This window comes from Paramisgurnus dabryanus, chromosome 6, assembly GCF_030506205.2.
Source record: "Paramisgurnus dabryanus chromosome 6, PD_genome_1.1, whole genome shotgun sequence".
Classification (NCBI taxonomy): Eukaryota; Metazoa; Chordata; class Actinopteri; order Cypriniformes; family Cobitidae; genus Paramisgurnus; species Paramisgurnus dabryanus.
Window position 1 is genome coordinate 11436365 of NC_133342.1, and position 22104 is coordinate 11458468.

General features: G+C 39.9%; 4 protein-coding genes across 6 annotated transcripts in view; 2 read left to right on the top strand and 2 right to left on the bottom strand.

Moving 5' to 3' along the window:
* Nucleotides 1–418: 418 nt before the first annotated feature.
* Nucleotides 419–4954, bottom strand: armc6 (armadillo repeat containing 6). Of its 3 annotated transcripts, none has more exons than XM_065271285.1 (8): nt 4856–4954; nt 4400–4534; nt 3642–3727; nt 2975–3533; nt 2554–2699; nt 2320–2451; nt 1297–1434; nt 419–1057 (listed from the first exon to the last, which is right to left on the bottom strand). In XM_065271285.1, exons 2-8 carry the CDS (start codon nt 4518–4520, stop codon nt 851–853), a joined length of 1389 nt encoding a protein of 462 aa, XP_065127357.1. In that variant the 5' UTR covers nt 4521–4534; nt 4856–4954; the 3' UTR covers nt 419–850. The 3 variants fall into 3 exon arrangements, with proteins under 3 accessions (XP_065127357.1, XP_065127355.1, XP_065127356.1); XM_065271283.1 differs by having other exon boundaries at nt 419–1063; XM_065271284.1 differs by having other exon boundaries at nt 419–1063; nt 4400–4537; nt 4856–4929.
* A 748-nt stretch (nt 4955–5702) lies between these two features.
* On the top strand, nt 5703–12082 carry eef2b (eukaryotic translation elongation factor 2b). The gene is made up of 13 exons (XM_065271277.1): nt 5703–5837; nt 7499–7713; nt 7990–8171; nt 8286–8497; nt 8891–9069; nt 9221–9326; nt 9418–9670; nt 9771–9966; nt 10043–10409; nt 10563–10916; nt 11165–11347; nt 11469–11601; nt 11691–12082. Exons 1-13 carry the CDS (start codon nt 5835–5837, stop codon nt 11882–11884), a joined length of 2577 nt encoding a protein of 858 aa, XP_065127349.1. The 5' UTR covers nt 5703–5834; the 3' UTR covers nt 11885–12082.
* A 1555-nt stretch (nt 12083–13637) lies between these two features.
* On the bottom strand, nt 13638–19979 carry btbd2b (BTB (POZ) domain containing 2b). The gene is made up of 9 exons (XM_065271278.1): nt 19423–19979; nt 17583–17702; nt 17354–17510; nt 17159–17264; nt 16792–16989; nt 15141–15333; nt 14974–15061; nt 14594–14740; nt 13638–14455 (listed from the first exon to the last, which is right to left on the bottom strand). Exons 1-9 carry the CDS (start codon nt 19929–19931, stop codon nt 14294–14296), a joined length of 1680 nt encoding a protein of 559 aa, XP_065127350.1. The 5' UTR covers nt 19932–19979; the 3' UTR covers nt 13638–14293.
* A 1506-nt stretch (nt 19980–21485) lies between these two features.
* Nucleotides 21486–22104, top strand: part of LOC135753265 (protein unc-13 homolog A) — a 40698-nt gene continuing 40079 nt past the window's right edge. The window contains exon 1 of the mRNA XM_073815102.1: nt 21486–21712. Within this exon, the coding sequence (XP_073671203.1) occupies nt 21691–21712 (22 nt within the window). The 5' untranslated portion in view covers nt 21486–21690. The remainder of the gene's footprint in view (nt 21713–22104) is intronic.

Sequence of the window (22104 nt, forward strand, 5' to 3'; positions counted from 1 at the left end):
TAGACTTTAAATGTTGATGTTAAATCCACTATCTACAGTCCATATACAGTATTTACTGTCATTAAATTACTGAGTAATCCCTTACTTTACTTTATCAAGGGACACTGGCTACAAGAAAAACACTGGCTATAAGGTCTACATTTTATCATCAGTATGATATAGTGAGTATGAAACCATGAGCTTTAGAAGAGCAGAATAAGGTGATCATACAATACCATGGTATTACCATTACTGATACAACCACAATTTTAGGAGTAAAAATGAAATGATAACAATAAATACTACATTTACCATTACTATAATAAGACTATTAATTTAAATTTGCCAACATTGTAATGAAGAAAATGTTTCTAAGCATCTTCCATCAAATGAATCTGAACTCATTTTACAAGAATAAGAAGTGTTATAGCAACATGTATTTAAGAGACACATAATGGGCTTTATTACTCGTCATATGCATATTAAAAAACAGATACAAAGAAACTTCTATTCACGGCACCGAATGTTCAGATGAAACAACCAGCAGAGAGGATTATGGGTAAATTTGATATTAAGTGAAAAATGGCCACAGTGTGACAATCCAGCACTGCACTTCTGAATGACTTATTTCATTTTACAAACATCAGCAGTGTGTCATGTGTGACTGAATAAAGTCAACGCTACACACTATAAATAAACCAAATCAAATGTTCATACTAAACAATAAAAAAGCATATTTACACAGTAACATGTAAAGCATGTGGTCTAACAGCAGACATACTGCAGTATTACTACTGGTAAGATGTTTAAGTGCAGTCATTCACAATTATCCTCCATGATTTCACTGTGAATGTTTGAATGAAGCCGGGATTCAACGGCTCAGACTTCCCTTCTTGCCCGTCCACAGTTCTCGCAGTTCAACCTGGCAGCCGAGATCTCTGAGAGCGGCTCGACCCACGTCATCGCAGTCCCTGTGAGCGGCCAAAGCCTGTGTTATCAGCGCCTCCGCTCCCATCTCCAATATCATCTGACTGTAGTCACGTGTACGAGCCACCAGGTTCCTCAGCAGCATACACGACTGTTTCTAAAACAGAGCTCGAGTCAACGCTGAGAAGTTCATAACACCACACAGTATGATACAGAGAAAAATTTAAGGAAATATTTTCATAAAGTAAAACATCCCGGAAACATAAGTAAACATTCATCCTAGTGTCACACAGAAATAAGTATATTATAATGTACATTACAGGGATTATTTTGTAAAGGTATTTTACAGGTGAAATGGCAGAAGCATAGCTGTCGACGGTGCTGTGTTACCTGTACATTGACATCAGTTGGATGAGTTTTCATAGCCTGCAGGGCAGCCAGAGCTCCACCGCTATCCATGATGACCTTACAGTTATTGGGTTTACGCAGAGCCAGAACACACAGTGCAGCACATCCCTGTTCACACACCTGACACACATCACAAACACAACACAAGACTTTACACTACACATACAAACATCTCTCACATGACATTATTACTGTGAGCCAGAGGCATCATGCCCCCTCATGTGCCCCCTCAGATTTTTGAGCCAAGTGGATTTTGCATGCAGCCTTAAAATTAATTAAGCATCTTTTTATCTGTTTCATGGGCAAAATATGATCAGTTCTTTACTTTTCTGAGATTTTTGCGGCTTATCCTGTGCTTCATTGCGCACGATCACAGATTAACTGTGTACAAAGCCCCATTTTTATGAAATGCGTATAAATAGCACGCAATGACAAAAGTCGTGCAATACATGGGCCAAATTGCAATTTTGCATGCATATGATACGCCAGTCCTTCCCGTTAACTTAATACAGCGCCTCTTTTCATATCGTTTTATTAATTGGTTTCTAAAACATTTTCTGTTTTTTATCATTATTGCCTGGGGTTTGGGCTCGATTTTCATAGTTTTTTAAGAATGTGTAAAATAGCAATAAAATGCTTCTGTGCCTGTGTAGTTTACAAGAATATGGCATATATAATGTTTAATTGATGTTAATAATTATGATTACAATATGATGGATAGCTGGGCACACTGTGCCCCCAAAAAACATTTTGGTGCATGACGCCCCTGCTGCAAGCTTTGTCTGGGTTTTTACTTTGTTCAAACATTCAAGTTTCATTGTAATATAATGTTTCTAGCAGCTCTGAATGTTGTGTGTGTGCCTGACAACATATTTATGGGTAATTCAGACTTAATGAAACATATTCATAAAAACTGAACATACGAGACTTTTGAATGATGCGTTATTGAGGTGCACTAAACAACCATTGCTTCATTTTTAGAGCTTCTCACAATATAAACCATACCTGTGCATTGGACATGTGGCGGTTCATGGCCATGACGATGAGTTCTGCCCCGCCCGCATTCACAACGGCATCTTTGACGTCATCATTTCCTGCGATGCCCTTCAATGCACTAAGCACCTGCTTCACAAGCTCCTGATTAAAAACAAAATCAAGGCGTTCGATTTCACAATGCAACAACGTCTTTGGTTCTCTTTTTCAGATAAATGTTGAAAATTTAGATGATCGGTTACTCACCTGACAGTCTAAACTGTCAGCCAGCAATGTTATCATGAATTGCAGTCCTCCCAGGTCAACGATGTCCTGACAGAATTCGTTTCTCACCGTTAGTCGGGACAAAGTGGCACACAGTTCACTGAGCACTGACGTGTTCCCCGTATGAGCTGAGATAAACACATAAACACATCTGATGTCATGTATACAAACAGAATATATGCATATCAAGTCTTTATTTAACACTTAAGTTATCAAATAATGTAGCCTAAATTAAGATTTATTTGTAGTCGTTGATCATCTTTGTCATTTTCTAAGTGTCATATTTTACGTAATATGTTGTTTCGCCATTATGTATCTTATTCATAATAAGCTGTATTACATGCACTTTAAAAGCAAACAGACAAAACAGTATAACAAACACAATGCCTTGTTTCTATCTCACCTTTAGCTGCTTCAACAATGACCTTCAGTCCGTTTTGCTCTATCACGATCATCCTGGCATGTTCATGGGCTTGACCAAAAGGAACACGCACATCATCATCAAAGGTCATGATCCTCAGCGCGCCACAGGCTTCCCTCACGACCTCGGGACGTTGCATGTGGCTCGTGATGCTTGCGGTGAGCAGCGGCAACACACCCGCCTTGACCAAAGCCTGTCTGTTGTTCTCATGTTTCAGACAGAAGTGCCGCACGATACGAATGCACAGACAGGTGAGAGCGGGGTCCGTCCTGTGCTCGCTTAAAGTACTGATCAAAAACTCCCGTCCTTCCGCGTCCAGGAGATCGGGTTGGCCGTCCGTAAGCGCCGAGAGTGCTTCAAGTGCGACAGAGAGACTCTCTTTCTCCTCCCTAGTTCTCTGACAACAAGCGAGGATTGTGGGATACGCTTCCTTCTGTGCTGCCAGGTATCTCTGAGCGAAGCCGAGTGAACACTGCTGGGTGAAGAGCTTTAGATCATCCAGCAGCGATGTGGACGATGCAGATTTCAGTGACTCTAAAGCCTGAAAACATCAAAATAAAATGAGCTGAACTGTAACGTTTCTAGCAAACTGTAGTGAGGTCAGTTAAACAAAAACACATCTCCTAAAACATGAATGAAGATGATGTACCTTCAGAACCTCATGAGTTTGTTCCTCTGTGTTTTCTTCAGAAGAAACTTTTGGAATGGCTTTAATGATGCTGCTGAGGTCCACACCTTTAAAGAAAAACCAAATCACTACATTGTCACAATGCAGATGTGTGGCGACAGGATTACTACAAACTACATCAAGATCTTATGTGATCAATTTTAAGTTCCCATCACATTTAAAACAGAATGAATACAGATCATCAGTACGCCCAGCCTATAGTTTAAAAAGACACAAAACTTTGATATTGTGTTATGTAAAGCAAAGGGGGTTAATGACAAAACAAGGTCCTAATAACTTTTTTATATATTTTTTCAATATGGATGTAATGTAATATTTTAAATATCCCCAGGTGATACAACCAATGATTGTCTATTTGACAGATAAGTTTGATGGCTTTTTCAATTGTCCTTACATCCCAACAACTACTGATAATTTGATACCAAATCAAAAATGAGTATTTAATATGAAACAATACTGAAAATCTATTTAAACTAAATAGGATTTACAAAATAAAGTGACACATGTCATAAATGTAGTTATTTTTACAGTACAAACTGCCCCCTGGACCAAAAACATATCTGTCATGTCATTTACCCAAAAACATTTAGTTTCATTTATTTTACACACAACATGCAAGGTGCACAAAAAAACATATCTATAGAATCATAATAAAACCCACCCTGAGATAATCTCAATAACTCCTGGTTTGGTTTAATTGTGCACTGTAAGTCACTCACCTTGAGACTCAAACTGCTCAATAGCTTCATTCAATGCTTCACTGCCCTCCATGTCAAACTCTTCAATGTTTTCTCTGACCACAGCATCAAATGTGTCCTGGGTTATTCTGCGTTTGGCCATGATTGAAACTTAACCTGCTCAAACAACACAACATCTGATTTATAATAACCTGACAAAAGATTGAAACTGTTCAGAGCAGCAAACTATTCTCAGCACATATGCCATGGTATTTATTATATGAAACGTCCTGTATAAATACCATGGTGTGGCCCAAGTTACTGTCATGAAATGACATCACTGTATCATGATGATACTGACTCAATACACAGAGCAGGATTGACTTACACAAAATTCAAGATCAAGAATATTCGCTCACTGTTATTTACACTTTTTTAAGATTAAACGTCAAACAAAATGGTTTATCAAACACATATGATAACAATCGTGTAACTCACCAACACCCAAACTGGACCCAAATGATAAAAGCTACCCTGCAGAGCGGTGAGTAATACGCTAAGACCGTAAGCTGATCACAGGAACTGAACGTAACGGACTGTAATGGACGTAAATGCTTAGTGAATAACAGCACGGGTTGCGCTGGTGTTTCATTTAATGAAGCTCGGCTGAAAAATGTTTGTAAGAAAATAAGTTCCTTTACATACATATTTCAATTTTAAGGTTTTTTTAAGCAACTGCATTCATTTTTTGAGGAAATGTTTATTATGCAACTGTCAGTTAACAAGTTAACTTAGTGCGACTAACAATAAGTTACTACTAATACAACACATAATTGAACCACACTGAATGAAAAAAAATTATGATATCCCTTTTGATAACTGTATTTTTTATTAATATAATATTTATACGTCAGTGTGTTTATTGAATGTATTTTAGCTGTTGTATGTCAACATGGTTTGCTCCAGTAAAACGATGGTTTTGCCATTTGTAGTATAAACCAAAAACCAATAGTTACCAAAAAAATATGGTTAATTTTCCTGCGGATCTTATGTCATTGTATAAATGTGTCAAGTATTCATAGCTAACAGTGTTATATAGTCTGTGTCTTATTGGATGTTTATACTGTGTATTTAAATGAAATTTTTAGGTGTTTAATTCATTTTATATAAAGACCTGACAATTCTCGTTATTATTATTTATGTCGTCTCTGAACTTTCTTCGCCCAAATGTACTTTCATCCTGTACCAATGCGCATCTTTTGTTCACGCCATTAGGGGGAGCTGCTGTATTTCCAAGGCAAAAACATGACTGCGCGTACGTGGTGACGTCATGACGTTAAGTTCGCGGCCTCCGCCTAAATATAAAAGCGAGCCGCGGCGTCTACGCGTCCTTCTCCCTGCCTGTCCCCACCAACGGAAGGCAGCGTGCGCCCTGTTATAAAATCAGTGCTGAGTGAATCCCGAAACATCCATCAAAATGGTGCGTATTATCCCCGTTATTCCTTTCCATATCGTTATGTAGGTAGTCGATGGAGTTTTCCATACGGTTATTTTCCGGTTTAAATTGGATTTAAGTAGAGATGTGAATGTGATGAGGCCGGCGAGCGGTTAACAACTGAACAAAATGGCAGCGCCGAGAATTTTAAAAACCCGCATAACGCGCTTCTCGTTTTGTCACAGGGATTTGGAAGATTTATTTCTCATTTACAGAAACAACTCAACCGGCAGTTGTATCTAGTTTTAAGGGTTTATTTTTATTTCTTGTCAGGTCGGGCCTGGTTAGCCTGGTAGCTCAATGTGCCACGTATTGTGTAAGTTATCGCGTGTTGGGCGAAAATGATTTTAAAATGCGTTATTCGTCTTTCTCAGACAGTTATCGCATTGTTTTAACTACGCTATTGATTGCCTTGAGTTTTCATATCGGTCGCGATGGTCTCTGTACATTTTTGATCGGTTTGCCGGTTGTGTTCGCGCAGGTGTGTTCAGTAGGCCGCACCGGCACACAGCAGTCACGTGTGCTGCCGTATGCCGCGTGTTCAATTATCAGCCGTCACATCACGCACATGCCCTCTTATTGTTAACGTTTATCCAACCGGTATGCCGTCAAAAGGCGCTTGCACCTGCTAAAATATACATTATATTGTCTGTCAACGTGGTGACGTCACTGCCGCACAGGAGTGGTTTATCTCATGATATGACTAAGAGAAAACTGGACATTATGCAGCCGCATCTTGGTAAACGGCCTTGTTAAACTTGTATATTTTGTAAGAAATTTAGGCCATTCGTATGGTTTATATCCGGGGACTAAGTTATAACTACTTTTTTTCAAGGGCCAGATTTTAAAACTGTAAATTATGCAGGGCAAACTTTAACCCTCTTTTACTTTTTTTACCTATTAAGTGTATTATACATGTTATAACTTGCATTGTTTTTCACTTTTTGTTAAGTCATATATTAAAAAAAACATGCATTTTCAAAAAAAAATGCATACATGTTGCCTTTTAATTACTGAACACTCATTTTCTTTTTTTAACATTGTAAGAGCCGAATGTTGAACATTGCACAAAAAGTGAAAGTAATCAAACATGTAGAGCTCTTAATTTAACTCATAAATTGTTATATTTCAAGTATTTATAGTTTCATCTCCTAATGACTAAAACAGCACTTCATGTTTATTTTTTCATATTTTAAAGATAGTCAATTTCCATTGTACACTACATTCAGATTCGACTGTCAGAGTTCGCCCCCTAGTGGCAGTCGTAACGAAGTTTCAGTTTAATTGTAAATCTTTGTCAACATAGGAGAGAAGCTCATTCCAGCGCAAGAGCCTTTAATCTACCAATATGTTTATACACCCCACCCTAAACCTTTCTGACTCTCCTTCCGGTTTATTTGCCATCATTTGTCATGTACAGTGGAAAGGGGGCTTAAAAGTAACATGCTTAAATTGGCCAAAGATAACCGATGGGCCTGATGAAGGTGATTGGAGGGCCGCATTTGGCTCGCGGGCCATCAGTTGACTAGCCCTGCTTTGTTTGTTTGATTGAATAACGTGAAGTGTAAATGTGTATTGGTGTTTTGTTTTGTTGTTCGGTGCCTTTCATTGAGTCACTGTATAATTGTGTGTTTCTCTTTGTGCAGGTGAACTTCACAGTCGACCAGATCCGTGCCATCATGGACAAGAAGTCCAACATCCGTAACATGTCTGTGATTGCGCACGTGGATCATGGGAAATCTACTTTGACCGACTCTCTGGTGTCCAAGGCTGGAATCATCGCTTCCGCCCGTGCCGGAGAGACCCGCTTCACTGACACACGTAAAGATGAGCAGGAGCGCTGTATCACCATCAAATCAACGTAAGATCACTTGATGGACATTACGCAGTCAAACCTGCATTTATCAGTCACTGTTTAATACATGTGATTTGCCCTATCGTGTTACCCCTTAAGTAATGTCAACACGTCAGTTTTCTGTTGTATCTGCGTACAAAGGTTATACTGTGATCAGAGGATGAGATTGTGGTGTAGTCTAGCATCAGAATGCAACCACTAAAAATAAATTGCTCACTAGAGTGATTGATAGTCCAGATGTGAATATGCTTGTATATGACGGCTCTTTCTTGTCTCTTACAGCGCCATCTCCATGTTCTACGAGCTGACCGAGAACGATATGGCCTTCATTAAACAGTGCAAGGATGGATCTGGTTTCCTTATTAACCTGATCGACTCTCCTGGGCACGTGGATTTCTCCTCTGAGGTCACGGCCGCTCTGCGTGTCACTGATGGAGCTCTGGTTGTTGTGGACTGCGTCTCTGGTATGTTATGTTTTTCATCTTTTTAATTGTGATTGCTGTCGCTTTGACCGATGGTACACATGCATGCTGTTCGTTTGTAAACGTTTAACATGTGACGTGATTTCCGTCTGTCAGGTGTGTGCGTGCAGACAGAGACGGTGCTGAGACAGGCCATCGCCGAGCGCATTAAGCCGGTTTTGATGATGAACAAGATGGACCGGGCCCTTCTGGAGCTGCAGTTGGAACCCGAGGAGCTGTTCCAAACCTTCCAGCGTATCGTGGAGAACGTCAACGTGATCATCTCCACCTATGGAGAGGATGAAGGCGGACCCATGGGAAACATCATGGTGAGGGTTTACACGTGTGCAGTGTTAATGTGTGATGTAGTGCTGTTGTGTGTGTGGTCTATGAGGAGAAATCATGCACCACTCTGATGTGCTGATGGACAACAACAAACCACATGATCTGAGACCTGCACAGCTTCTTACTACCCACATAAACGGTTGCCTTCAAAGGTGGCATTGTAAATCTGAGGTCATGAGTGACTGATCTCCAATGCTTTTCATTGATGGTCACTCATGCATTTTGCTTTCATTGTGTTCCTCATGTGAAGTGCACAATGATGTGTTTCAAATGACAGACCAGATTAGTCACAATGCCTTCTGGGATTGCTGTAATACATTATTCCATGTTCCTGTTTTAATTTAGCCATGTTTCCTGTCCTTGTGTGGCTGTTTTAGATTGATCCAGTGATCGGTACCGTTGGTTTCGGTTCTGGTCTGCACGGTTGGGCCTTCACTCTCAAACAGTTCGCTGAGATGTACGTGGCCAAGTTTGCTGCCAAAGGTGAAGGTCAGCTGAGCCCAAATGAGCGCTGTAAGAAAGTCGAGGACATGATGAAGAAACTCTGGGGTGACAGGTGAGTTAAACATCATCAGTGTGTTTATTTTTAAATGAATAAAAGTACTGCAGGTTTGATCTTCTGTAGTGATGCACTTCAAGTAAATCACTTCATTATACATGCTTGAGTCAGTCATGTCAATCCTCAATGTTTTTTTTTTTCTGTTCAGGTTTTTCGATCCAGCCACTGGTAAATTCAGCAAGACTGCCAACGGCCCCGACGGCAAAAAACTGCCCCGCACCTTCGCCCAGCTCATCCTGGACCCCATCTTCAAGGTGAGTGCTCAAACCTGACAGCAGATGCCCTTCTCTAGTCCTTAAGTGTGTCTGCTTCACATAACCGTGTGATGTCATTTCCTGTCTCTAGGTGTTTGATGCCATCATGAACTTCAAGAAGGACGAAACCGCCAAGCTGATCGAAAAGTTGGACATTAAGCTGGATACTGAGGATAAAGAGAAGGAAGGCAAGCCTCTGCTGAAGGCCGTCATGCGTCGCTGGCTGCCCGCCGGAGAGGCTCTTCTTCAGATGATCACCATCCACCTGCCTTCACCCGTCACCGCTCAGAAATACCGCTGTGAGCTTCTCTATGAGGGACCTGGTGATGATGAGGCTGCCATGGGTACGAAACATTTCTCACTTTCAACTCTGGGATACTTTCTGTGACTCGGCTTTTAAATGTAAATGAAAGCTAAACTGAAGTGTATTTAATTTCTCGACAGGTATTAAGAACTGTGACCCGAAGGCTCCTCTCATGATGTACATCTCAAAAATGGTGCCCACCACAGATAAGGGTCGTTTCTATGCTTTCGGCCGTGTGTTCTCTGGTATTGTGTCAACTGGGCTGAAAGTGCGAATCATGGGACCAAATTTCTCCCCTGGCAAGAAGGAGGATCTCTACCTCAAACCCATTCAGAGGTTCGTATCAGATCTGGTGCGTGTTGAATGATCTCATGTTTTTCAGCCTAGTGACGTGTTACGTTTGTGTCTTAAGGACCATTCTGATGATGGGTCGTTACGTGGAGCCCATCGAAGATGTGCCATGTGGTAACATCGTGGGTTTAGTTGGTGTGGACCAGTTTTTGGTGAAGACCGGAACCATTACAACATTCGAGCATGCTCACAACATGCGTGTGATGAAGTTCAGCGTGAGCCCTGTGGTCAGAGTGGCGGTGGAGGCTAAGAACCCCGCTGATCTGCCCAAACTGGTGGAGGGTCTCAAGCGTCTGGCCAAGTCCGACCCTATGGTGCAGTGCATCATTGAGGAGTCTGGAGAGCACATCATCGCCGGTGCTGGAGAGCTTCATCTGGAAATCTGTCTTAAGGATCTGGAAGAGGACCATGCTTGTATTCCACTCAAGGTGAGACAATCCTGCTCATCTTTAATAATCTACTTTAAAAGTGTCTGCATACTAAGTTCTGAATGCTGAATTTACCATTTGTCAAAGTTCTATCATTAATAAAAGAAGCGCAAGGGTCATTTGTGTAGCTAATCCTTTTTTCTCCCTCAAAAGAAATCCGACCCAGTTGTGTCATACAGAGAGACGGTCAGTGCAGAATCCGACCAGATGTGTTTGTCCAAGTCTCCCAACAAGCACAACCGTCTGTACATGAAGGCCAGGCCGTTCCCCGACGGGCTCGCTGAAGACATCGACAAGGGCGAGGTTACAAACCGTCAGGAGCTCAAGGCTCGTGCCCGTTACTTGGCTGACAAATACGAATGGGAGGTGACCGAGGCCCGTAAGATCTGGTGCTTCGGACCCGACGGAACCGGACCCAATCTTCTGGTGGACGTGACGAAGGGAGTTCAGTACCTGAATGAAATCAAGGACAGTGTTGTGGCAGGCTTCCAGTGGGCTTCTAAAGAGGTGACTACATGACGAATGTTGATCTGATGTGGCTGACGTCTGTCTGTGTCTGGTCTATGATGAGAAATCATGCACCACTCTGATGTTGTGATTGATAACCCCTACCACAAATATCTGAGACCTCTACAGACACCGTTTATCCCAAACTAAACGCATTAAGCATGAAACTGGGATTGTATATTTTGATGTTTTCATGTAGCGCTTTCTACAGGACCGTAATTTTACATTGTGTATTTCTCTTTTCTCAGGGTGTACTATGTGAGGAGAACATGCGTGCCGTCCGCTTTGACGTTCACGATGTGACGCTTCACACAGATGCCATCCATCGTGGTGGTGGTCAGATCATTCCCACAGCCCGTAGAGTCCTGTACGCCTGTCAGCTCACAGCTGAACCCAGACTCATGGAGCCCGTTTACCTGGTGGAGATCCAGGTGAGTCAACACTCGATCCATCACAAAAATTAAGCTTTGCCTCTTGCTTGTTTTTTATTGACCTTTTTGAAGCACTTCATGTGAATTGAAACACTTGTGTCTTGTTTTTTTTTTACTACAGTGCCCAGAGCAGGTGGTTGGTGGCATCTACGGTGTGTTGAACAGAAAGAGAGGTCACGTGTTTGAGGAGTCTCAGGTTATGGGAACACCCATGTTTATTGTCAAGGCATACCTGCCTGTCAATGAGTCTTTCGGTAAGTCAATGTGCACTAAAGCTTTTCAGAGCATCTTTTTTCCCAAATGTAAACACAATCTGATTCCTATGTCGTCTTGCTGTCTGCAGGTTTCACAGCTGATTTGCGCTCAAACACCGGCGGTCAGGCCTTCCCACAGTGTGTGTTTGACCACTGGCAGATCCTCCAGGGAGATCCTAAAGACCCCGCCTCCAAACCCTTCCAGATCGTCGCTGACACACGTAAACGCAAGGGCTTGAAAGAGGGCATACCGGCACTCGACAACTTCCTCGACAAGTTATAAATATCAGAACTCCACGCCGTCACCATGTAGCCCTCTCACATCTCTCATTCCTGTTTGTCATTCCCTTTCTCTTGCATCTGATTATTTCTTCCACACTGAGAGCAAGAGAGGACTGGACTTTACAGGCATCACACACGCAGACCATAAAAAAACAAGTGGATAATGTAAATCTAAATAAAGAAAATAAAAATGGAAAATAACACCGTGTGTGGCACTTTAATGTTTAAGTGATTGGTTTCCAGTAAATCTAAAGTTTTTAATGTGACAAGAATTGATTATTGAAATGTCTCGACACTTTAAAGCAACATGAAAATTGACTAAACATTCCTGGTGTTTCTGCAAGATTGATGGGTCAATTCTCAAAGTTTTTAGTTCTTTTCTATCCATGCATAAACACTATCCACATATTCACCATCTGCTCATTTGCTGTAAGTTTACAGAGCTGCTTTAACTAAATGTAAGCACTAGTTTTCCTTGTCCTAGAAATGTATGAATTAAATGTTTTAAATCGTCATTGACCGAGTTCTATGTCCAAATGTTAACTGAACTTGATGTCCAAAAAATGCTTTACTAGTTCATGTTAGAACGACAATAAGGTACCCCACATACCTTTACATTACAACATTTAATTTCAACCTGTACCAAAATGTGTTTGTTAGGAGGTTTGAGTTTTCAGATGCATGCACAGTGCTAATACAATGAAGGGTTGCACTGATCTTTATTGTGTTACTGTGTGAGATCTTCGAGGAACAGAGGATGCTGTTCTGACTCAATGCATACGTCAGGGGCGTGAGTTTACATCAGGTTTTAATTCAATCAAGTGTCATATTGATCTAAACATTGATAAAGGGAAGATGTCAGATGTGTCTTTTCTCCTGTGCTCTTCACCATTGAGTTATGATCAAACATTAAAGTACACTGATGACATGGCCTTAGTTGACTTATTACAGAAAACAAACCCTTAAGGTGAAAACTGCATATCTGGGGCCTTCTGTATAAAGCGTGCGTACGCACAAAATGGGGCTGGAAACGTGCGTACGCCAGTTCCCACGCAAAGGTTGTGATTTATAAAAAAACAAACTTGATGGGAGAATGGGCTTGCAGGGTGGGATATTAGGATGATTCATGTACGCACACTTGCAGGTGATTTATAAGGGGGACATTGCTTTGTTTTAGAAGTCTTCATAATTTTTGGTGTATGCCATTTTTGGCTTTTGTGCGTACGTAGACTTTTAGTAAGGATCCTACGCACAGTTTTATACATGAGGCCCCTGGCTCTCATATTTTTTAAATGATGGTATATTGTGAAATCCTGAAAATGTTTTTAAGAGATGTCTTCATTGACTCGATTTCAGAGACGGGTCTTAAGGTTAGTCCTAGACTACAACACATTTGATCTGTCTCCTCTGAAAATAACTTGCACTTACAGATCTTAAAATACACCAGTGTCATTCATTTGTCTCAAGGTAAACACCAGTAATGTCTATTTCAAAGTCATGTTTATAAAAAATGCTTAAACAGCTTTATTTAACTAAGACATAGTCCTGGCTTTAGCTAACCATTGTCTGTGAAACCTAGTGGCCTAATATGCAAGTGTGTATAAAACAATAGATCTTTCCTCCTGATATATCAAATGGTCATTTAAACTGCTGAGTCCACAACCTTTGTTTCAACAATTGAAACAAACAATTATCACATCAAATGATTATAATCTTTCTGTTCATCAGTAAACCCATTGAAAAACATTCAGATGTAAAGAATGAGATTTCTTTTTATTTGACATGAGAAGTCAGTGAGTAACAACAGGTGCAATTTAACCGAGCATCTACAATCCAGAATAAAAAAACTGCAGGTGTAAGTTTACAGATGCAATAACAGCATGCATACGATCAGGTTTACTTCATTTTGTCTAAATAAATACTGTAGGTTTCCTGGAAGGACCGTCTATATTTACATTAAGTGCTGAATTCATTAGGAAGAGTCATTTCATATTATCAGGAAAGCTTGGCACCAACAGAATATAACGGACCATCCATGACATCCCAAATGACTTTCTCTTTACATTCACACAATCTGCTCTTTATACTTGCATATATTTCTCTTCTAGACTCAAATCTCTCTGATATAGAGATGAAAATTTGGCAAGATTTGTAATTGCGACCTAAGATCCATAAAAATAAAGTTACATCTGTATTTTACACGTCACTGGTAAGTAAGTTTTGGCCTGTTAACAGTCAGTTGGGTAAATTTGAGGTTGAAAGGTCTTATTTATTCTATCAGTTACGAAGCGCACAAACCCCTGAAGATAAACCGTCCGTCCCGTGACCACCATGAGATTTGCAACAGCATCACGGTCAAGTGCACTATAGAGTCGGTATGTGCCAATGGAAACAGCCCTGAGAGAAGTCTTTATGTGTAAAAGATGATTTCTGGTATTTGACCGTCCTCCACAGACGTGCCGTTATTATTGCCTGCGGCGTAGCAGAACGTGAAGCAGGTTTTGGTTCCAGAACCGGACAACTCGTGCGTGACCTTACGCATCCCTTTAGTGCCGTAATGTGAATCTGGTCCCTGCGAGAGGAGAGGAAAATACACATACAGTCTTCTTAATCTACTACTTATGGACCTTCAAATGCTAGAAACATTTGAAATGAAGAGGGTTTGAATTAAAAACCAATGATATTGAATGTGAGATGTGTGTGAATGAACCTTTAATGTAGCACAGGCTGTGTAATTGACATTGGGCAGAACTTCCACAGGCTCTTTAAACATCACCCTGAATGTGTTAGCTGACCCGTCACAACTGAACCCAGTGTCGTTCTGACCCAGAACCGTGTTGCTGTCTGTGTGGATAATCTAAAAGATAAAGAGAAATCAATCTACTTGCACTGAACATCTTTCATTGTGCATGCTGTAAAAAATACTCAGATTGAAGCAATGAAATACACATTAAATGATACATTTACTTTATTACAGTAAATAATAATAATAATAAACAAATCATTTTGTGTGATGCAGCATCTACACCAACAGGTGTCAGTACTAGTGCAATTACTAATCTTTACTTCAATAACCTCTCATGCACGTACCTGTATGTTGACTTGATAATCTGTAGGTCCGTGTATGGATCCGTAAAGACCGAACCCCACAATAAAAATCCTGCGATTTACAGTGAACCTGCCGATACAGACAAGAATATAAGTCTGAACACTGACACGCCCACAAACATCGTGACATCATTACGGCAGAGTCTCACCGGATACGATCGCTGGTCCCGCTGTAACCCCAGCGGCTCTCCACCTGACTGAAGCGCGTGATGCTGCACTCTTTACCACGCAGACAACAGCGCGGGCGGTCGATGAACTCCACACGAGGCTTTGGGTTCACGGTGAAGTGTAGGAAGAGACTCACAACCTCTCTGTCTGTCAAAATACCCGACTGAGCCGGACCTGAGACAAACAACCGACTTTTGTTATGGGACACTGAATCGTCTGAAATCACTACAGCACTTTTGTTATACTTTCAGTACAGTCAAATAGTTGCACTCTTTATATTGCAGGTACATTTGGTGTCCAAAGTCATTATTTTTTTCAGCTTTTTTATTATTATAAATAATTTGGTACTCACTGTCATGGATCACAAGATGTTACAGGCGGCAAATATAATATAAAAAGTGTCTTAAATCGCTGAAAAACATGATTTCCAGTACTGACACTGACTAATTCAGACAACAGGATTCATGATCTTCAGCTTTAATTTTAAATCATTTATAGAGCGAGATTGACAATTATTTAATTGTTCCAAATATAAGACACTTTTTATAGAAAACATTATATCTGACCCTGTATAAGTCACACAGGTATATATGTAGTACTAATAGCCAACAATACAATGTATGGGTCAAAAGTATCATATATTTTATGGCAAAAATCATTAGGATATTAAGTAAAGATCATGTTTCATGAAGACATTTATACATGTCCTACTGTAAATATATATAAAATGTCTTTATCATTGATAAGATGTGATGCTAAGGACAACTTTAAAGGGGCAATGGCATGAAAATCTGAAAGATCAACACAGTCACTTAGTTTTGGTAAACCATTCTCTACACGCACATGAAAAAATATGCCGTTGAAATTTGGCTCTCCTTATGATGTCATAAGGAGCTCTTATTATAATAATACCACCCCCTTAATCTGCACTATCCAATCACAGCACTGCCATTTAATGCAGAGAAATGCACGATTGAGTTTTAATTGCACAAAACCACCATCATTGTGATCAGTGAATTTCATAAGCTCATTTGCATTTTAAAGGACACACCCAAAATGGCACATTTTTGCACACACACCTACAAAGTGTCAATTTTAACATGCTATAATAAATGATTTATATGGTATTTTGAGCTAAAACTTCACATATGTGCTCTGGGGACACCAAAGATTTATCTTAAAAAAGTCTTGTGCCATGGCCCCTTTAAAAATAATTTTTTCAATATTTAGATTTTTTTTGCACCCTTAGATTCCAGATGTTCATCTTAGACAAATAAGTGGATTTATTCAGTTTTCAGACGTTTTATAAATCTTCATTTAAAAAATTGACCCTTATAACTGGTTTTGTGGTCCAGGGTCACATATTATAATGGCCTTGTGATCCATGACAATGAATACCAAATTATTCAAATAATCAAAAATATAAGCATTGAAATGAGCAGAAACAATAATGACTTTGCACACTTATATAAATCACCCAGATTGAAACTATGACTGTTTAAAGTAAAACAACAAATCAAAATAAAACACAGGGATGTGATGTAATTTCGTGTGATTGGGGTTGTATTAAAGTGCTTGTATATTTCTACACACACAGAGAGAGATGCATTATAATTTCATTAAACCACAGACCTGCTGCGAACTCTTCAATGGTCATGAGAGGAAAGCGGATGAGATTGAGAGTTTTGGCCAGCACGCGTCTCTTGTTCTCGGGTGTGGGCTGAAGCTGCTGACGGTGCGCCTCTGCCTCCGCCCAACGGACCGCCGCCCCAAACAATCGAACCTCCCGGACACCCAATGTGTCTCTCTCCAACACAGCATAAAGCGTTTCTGTGACAAACACAAATCAGTTAATACAACACAGACATTTATAGAGATTCATTAAATTCATTAATAGATATGAGTCAGTACATGCATGGTTTATATTACTCTTCAGTGAATAATGTGTGTTTGTGTGTAGCTGTTATCTGATCTGTGGACATGCTGATGGTTTCAGTACCCAGATCTATATCTGTGAATCCTTCTGCCGCCAGAGCATCTCCTGTGTTCTTATCGATGTTTTCCAGACACAGACTGGCCAGCTGAGGTTCATCGAAGAGACGAGCCTTAACACCAAACAAACAAATCCCTTCATCACAAATACTGAGAATGACCCAAACCCTGAGCTGAGCAGGATTACTGCCGGTGTCTGTACCTGTGTGAGGAGCATGAAAGCGTTATCTGCTCGCAGGTTCTTCTTGAGAAACTCCACACAGTGGGCTTCTAGTGCTGGAACAGCGTATTTCTTAGCGGTATACAGCGTCGTCATCACCGTCTCTGGTCCGATGTGAACTTCATCAGAGTAGAGGAACCTGAAGAAGAGGTCTGGGTCAATGTCTACATATCTCCAACTACACAGATGCACAAATTCTCAATCATCATACTTGAGTAAAGCGAGGAAGGCGGCAGGCTCCACATCAGGAAGCTCAATCTCTGTGGATGTGGTGGCCATACCTCCATTAAACATGGCATCAAATACAGCGCTGCCGACTGCCAGAACAAACCTAAAAAACATTCAAAAATCCATCAAAAACAATACAATGGGATAAATATTATTTAAATAGAAATCAGGTCGTTATTTATCGTAGTAGATTTGTACCATACACTAGGGGCGGAGTTTATCATGAAAAAACACATCTAGTTAGCAGTAGGGATGAAAAAATTACGGGAATTTTCTAGGCTGGAAACTTTCCACTGGAATTAATGGGAATAAATGGGAATTAACAGAATTTTTTATAAATAAACTGGGAATTTTAAAAAAAAATGCAGAGTTGCCTATAACAGGGAACTTAAATGTAATTATTTTTAGGAATTTCCAGGCTGGAGACTTTCAAAGGGAATATGGGGGAATTAAAGAGAAAAAATGGGAATTAACGGGGAAAAAATGAGAATTAACGAGAATATACAGGAATTAACATGAATTGAGAATTTAAAATAAACTGGGAATTTAAAGAAATGCAGTTGTCCAATAACAGGGAACTTAAATGTAGTTATTTTTAGGAATTTCCAGGCTGGAGACTTTCAATGGGAATTAATGGGGATATATGGGAATTAACGGAAATTTGTGGGAATTAATGGGGAAAAATAGAAATTAACGAGAATATAAATAGGAATTAACATGAATAAATGGGAATTAATAAAAAATTTAAATAAACTGGGAATTTAAAAAAATGCAGAGTTGTCCAATAACAGGGTACTTAAATGTAGTTTAACACAAGAAGATTTAATGCAATTTTAGTTGAATTTCTACCATGCACATTCCTCAGGACACAGTCCACTGCTTCCTGACAACAAATCATTAGGATTTCTGAAGGATTTTTGATCAAATAAATGCAGGCTTGATGAGCATAAGAGACTTCTTTATAAAACATTAAAATTAGTAATTTGTCCAAACGTTTGGCTGGTACAGTAAATCTGTTTGATAACAAAAAACTAACTAGCAAAATGTAGAGGAAAGAGCATCACAGCTACATGATAACTAGACTCATAAACGCTTAAAAAGAAGTATGAGGATGCTTCAAAACTTGTATTACCTTGCATGCATGCACTCTAAGAAAGGATCTGTTCATTTTTACACATTGTTGTGTGTTATGCCATTTAAAAAAATTATGCCATTTAACAAATTATGTGTTGATTTTGTGTTGTTCCATACATAACACAGAGATGTGTCTAGTTAAGTACAACACATTAAATGTTTTGTCCTTAACTAGACACAAAATGTGTTGTTTTAACACAACCGTTTTAAGAGTGTGCCTACTTTTGATCAAACAAAATGTTTATTTGTGTTTGTATATGAAATAGTTTATGGACATTTCCAAATCATTTCCATAAATTCCTGTTAAGTTTCCAATTTGGAATTTTCCAAAATTTTACAGATTAAGTTCCCATGAAAAGTTTCCAGAAATGTTCCTCCCCTTTGCAACCCTAGTTAGCACAGCATAAGCCCATTTAGGTAAATATTTAAATTATTTAAACATTTTAATCATGAAAAGATTTCGAAACAAAAGTCTTAATAACTCTTATTTTTTTCTTTGATTTGGTATGATCGAAATCATGTCAAAGGTCATTGTTTTGTGACCAATCAGCAGCCAGCATTTACCCTGACAATGAACCCCAAGTTCGAAACAGATTAAAGCTGAAGCAAAAAAACATAAGTAAAAAGTTTGCAACGACACGATGAGGAGGAGAATAAACGCTGAAGTGATGTTTGTTGTCTGAGCTCACCTGTGCGCAGGTATCCGCTGGACTCCCATTCCTTTCCCCACCAGAAAGTGAACGTCACTCAAGACTTCATTATTGAACAGAAACGCGAATCTCTCTTTTACGGTGCTTTTCGTTGCTTGCCAGTTATAAACGGGCTCCCGGTACACGAGCACAGCGGCTGCGGCGGAATGCGTGACGGCCGCCGGTGTCAGCGCTGCGTTACTCGGGTTTCCTGTCATGTTAGAGGCGGTCGGAGCCATCGCCCCGCACACCGGCCCTACCGCCGCCGGGAGAGCGTTCATCAGATTAGGCGGAGGCCCCGACGCAACTCCGGGGATTTCCAGGCCCGCAGGCCCCGGCTGGGGGTTTGAGCGTCTCGTCGGGCCCTGAGAGCTCCCGCCACCTCCGGTGGACTCTCTGTGACCCGCGGCTAAGGAGTAAGGACTGTTGCTCGGCTGGCTGTTGCCCAGCGGCCCGGGTCCGGTGAAATTTAAACACGGAACGCGACCGCTATTGTCTCCCGTAGCCATTCTGCACTGAGGCGCGTTCCCGATGAATCGGTAAACAAACCGCGCAGCGCGCGCACTGTCAGAATTGTGTCTGCTCATTCACGCGCACAACATCCGATCTCAGTAGCGCATGCGTAACTCTTCTGATGTAAATCATGTTTAAATAAGAAGTTAAAAGATGCAAACGCGTGTTAATGTGCGCAGAAATTAAATTATAAAATGAAACGGGTATTTTTTTTTAAATCTCTGAAATATTATTTGCATTTTAACTGGTGTTTAACTGTTAAAAATGCAAATAATCTTACACAATAGTACTATACTAAATAATTACGATGGTATTTGCGAAGTAGGCATTTCAAATAATACAATAATGAATAAAACGGAGAAGATGCCTTCAGGTCTTATTAGGGTTTGTCGACCCCTGTTGGATAATAACGGAGGTTCTCAGATGACGTCACTCGTTGAAAAAGCTGCAGTAAGTGCAAAATGATCTGCGGAAAATAGCAACGTCATGCAATTGTTTCTTATTCGGTCTTTCTGATAAGAAATTTAATATACATTTACAGGAAGGATCAACCCGAATGGGTTTCACATGACTGACTTGTTCTGAGCTATTGTGTTATATTGAATGTGGATTGAAACCCTCAAATGTTTACCTTCTCTAAAAATCTAATGCTTTTGGGATTTTTTATAATTTAGAAGCAGTCGTGATGATGTATAGCAAGAATCAAATAAGATCTAAATGAATACCTTAAAACTCATTTCTTTTCACCCCAGAATTTTTTTTGCACATGCATGTAAAACCCAGTTTAAAGGGATAGTTCACCCAAATATAAAAATTCTGTCATCATTTACTCGCTCTCATGTTGTTACAAAACCTGTATAAATGTTTATGTTCTGATGGAAGATATGTTTGTAACCAAACCGTTCATGAGCCCCATTCACTTCCATAGTATTCTTTTTTCCTACTATGAAAGTGAATGGGGCTCATGGTCGATTTGGTTGCATGTATTTCTTAAAATATCTTCCTTTGTGTTCATCAAGACAAAGACATTTATACAGGTTTGTAACAACATGATAGTGAGAAAGTGATGTCAGAATTTTCTTTTTTAGGTGAACTATCCCTTTAAACTTATTTGGATTGCTTCTAAATTATGGTAGATTGTGGTAGTAGGGTTCATTTCAACATTATCTGTTTAAAAGGAGCAAGGTATTTACTTATTTTTTTCATTGTACTTTATAATAGTACACATTTATCGAAAATTTAGCAAATGTGATGCTATCAGATTTCCTACTGGCATGCCAAGCCTGGGAGCACGAGGGAATTTTAAAGAAAAATAGTTATGTTAATAGTAAGGTTATGATTTAATAAATAATACCTAAATCAAAATACCAAAAAAACTGTTTTACTTTATGCTTTAGTGGCAAGGACGCACATCTTAAATTCTTTAAACATTTATCATTGAATTAAAAGTATATCTGATAAAATCAGGTGGGCCAGATCTAAAAGCAAATTTTTTTATGCCTCTGCTGTAATATATGCGGTAATGCCCTGCGTGTGCGTGGGAGAGTGCGATAGAGGGGAGAAACGCGCGATAAACTGACAGAAAGTGCTTTATACGACCCATTTCCGCTCGTTTATCTGTTTATTCGCGTCTTTGTTTTAAGAAGCGTGAAGTTATGTCTGTATGTTGAGTGTGGGAACGGATTTAAATCACGGCACGTACACTGTCCCGTTCTCGGCGGAGCGCAGCTTCTCGACGCGACGCGGCTCTGCGCGATGTCTCTGCTTTGCGTCGGGGGTAAGTAACTGTCTTACGGTTTATTACTGCGTTGGGATTTCTTGTAGTATCTGGCATTTTAAAACCCTGTAGTCATGATTTCTTACAAGAAAAGTACAATAGAGTCCTGATCATACCGAATGAAAGTGAATGATACTCGTGCGCCGTGTGATTTACAGTCTACTCGTTTAAAGCTTTTAAAAATCGATGCTCATATCATTCATTCAGAACCACAGTATACAGCAGGAGTATTAGCTTTACCATAATACCACATCCAGAAAGGCATTGTTGTACTTTTATAGCATTGGTTTCGTTTATACAAAAACCTAGTATTGTTTTGTGTGTTGTAAAGTTTGGCACACATATTGTGTGTTTATGGTCTCTAATGTTTATTATATTGTATTGTGTTAATC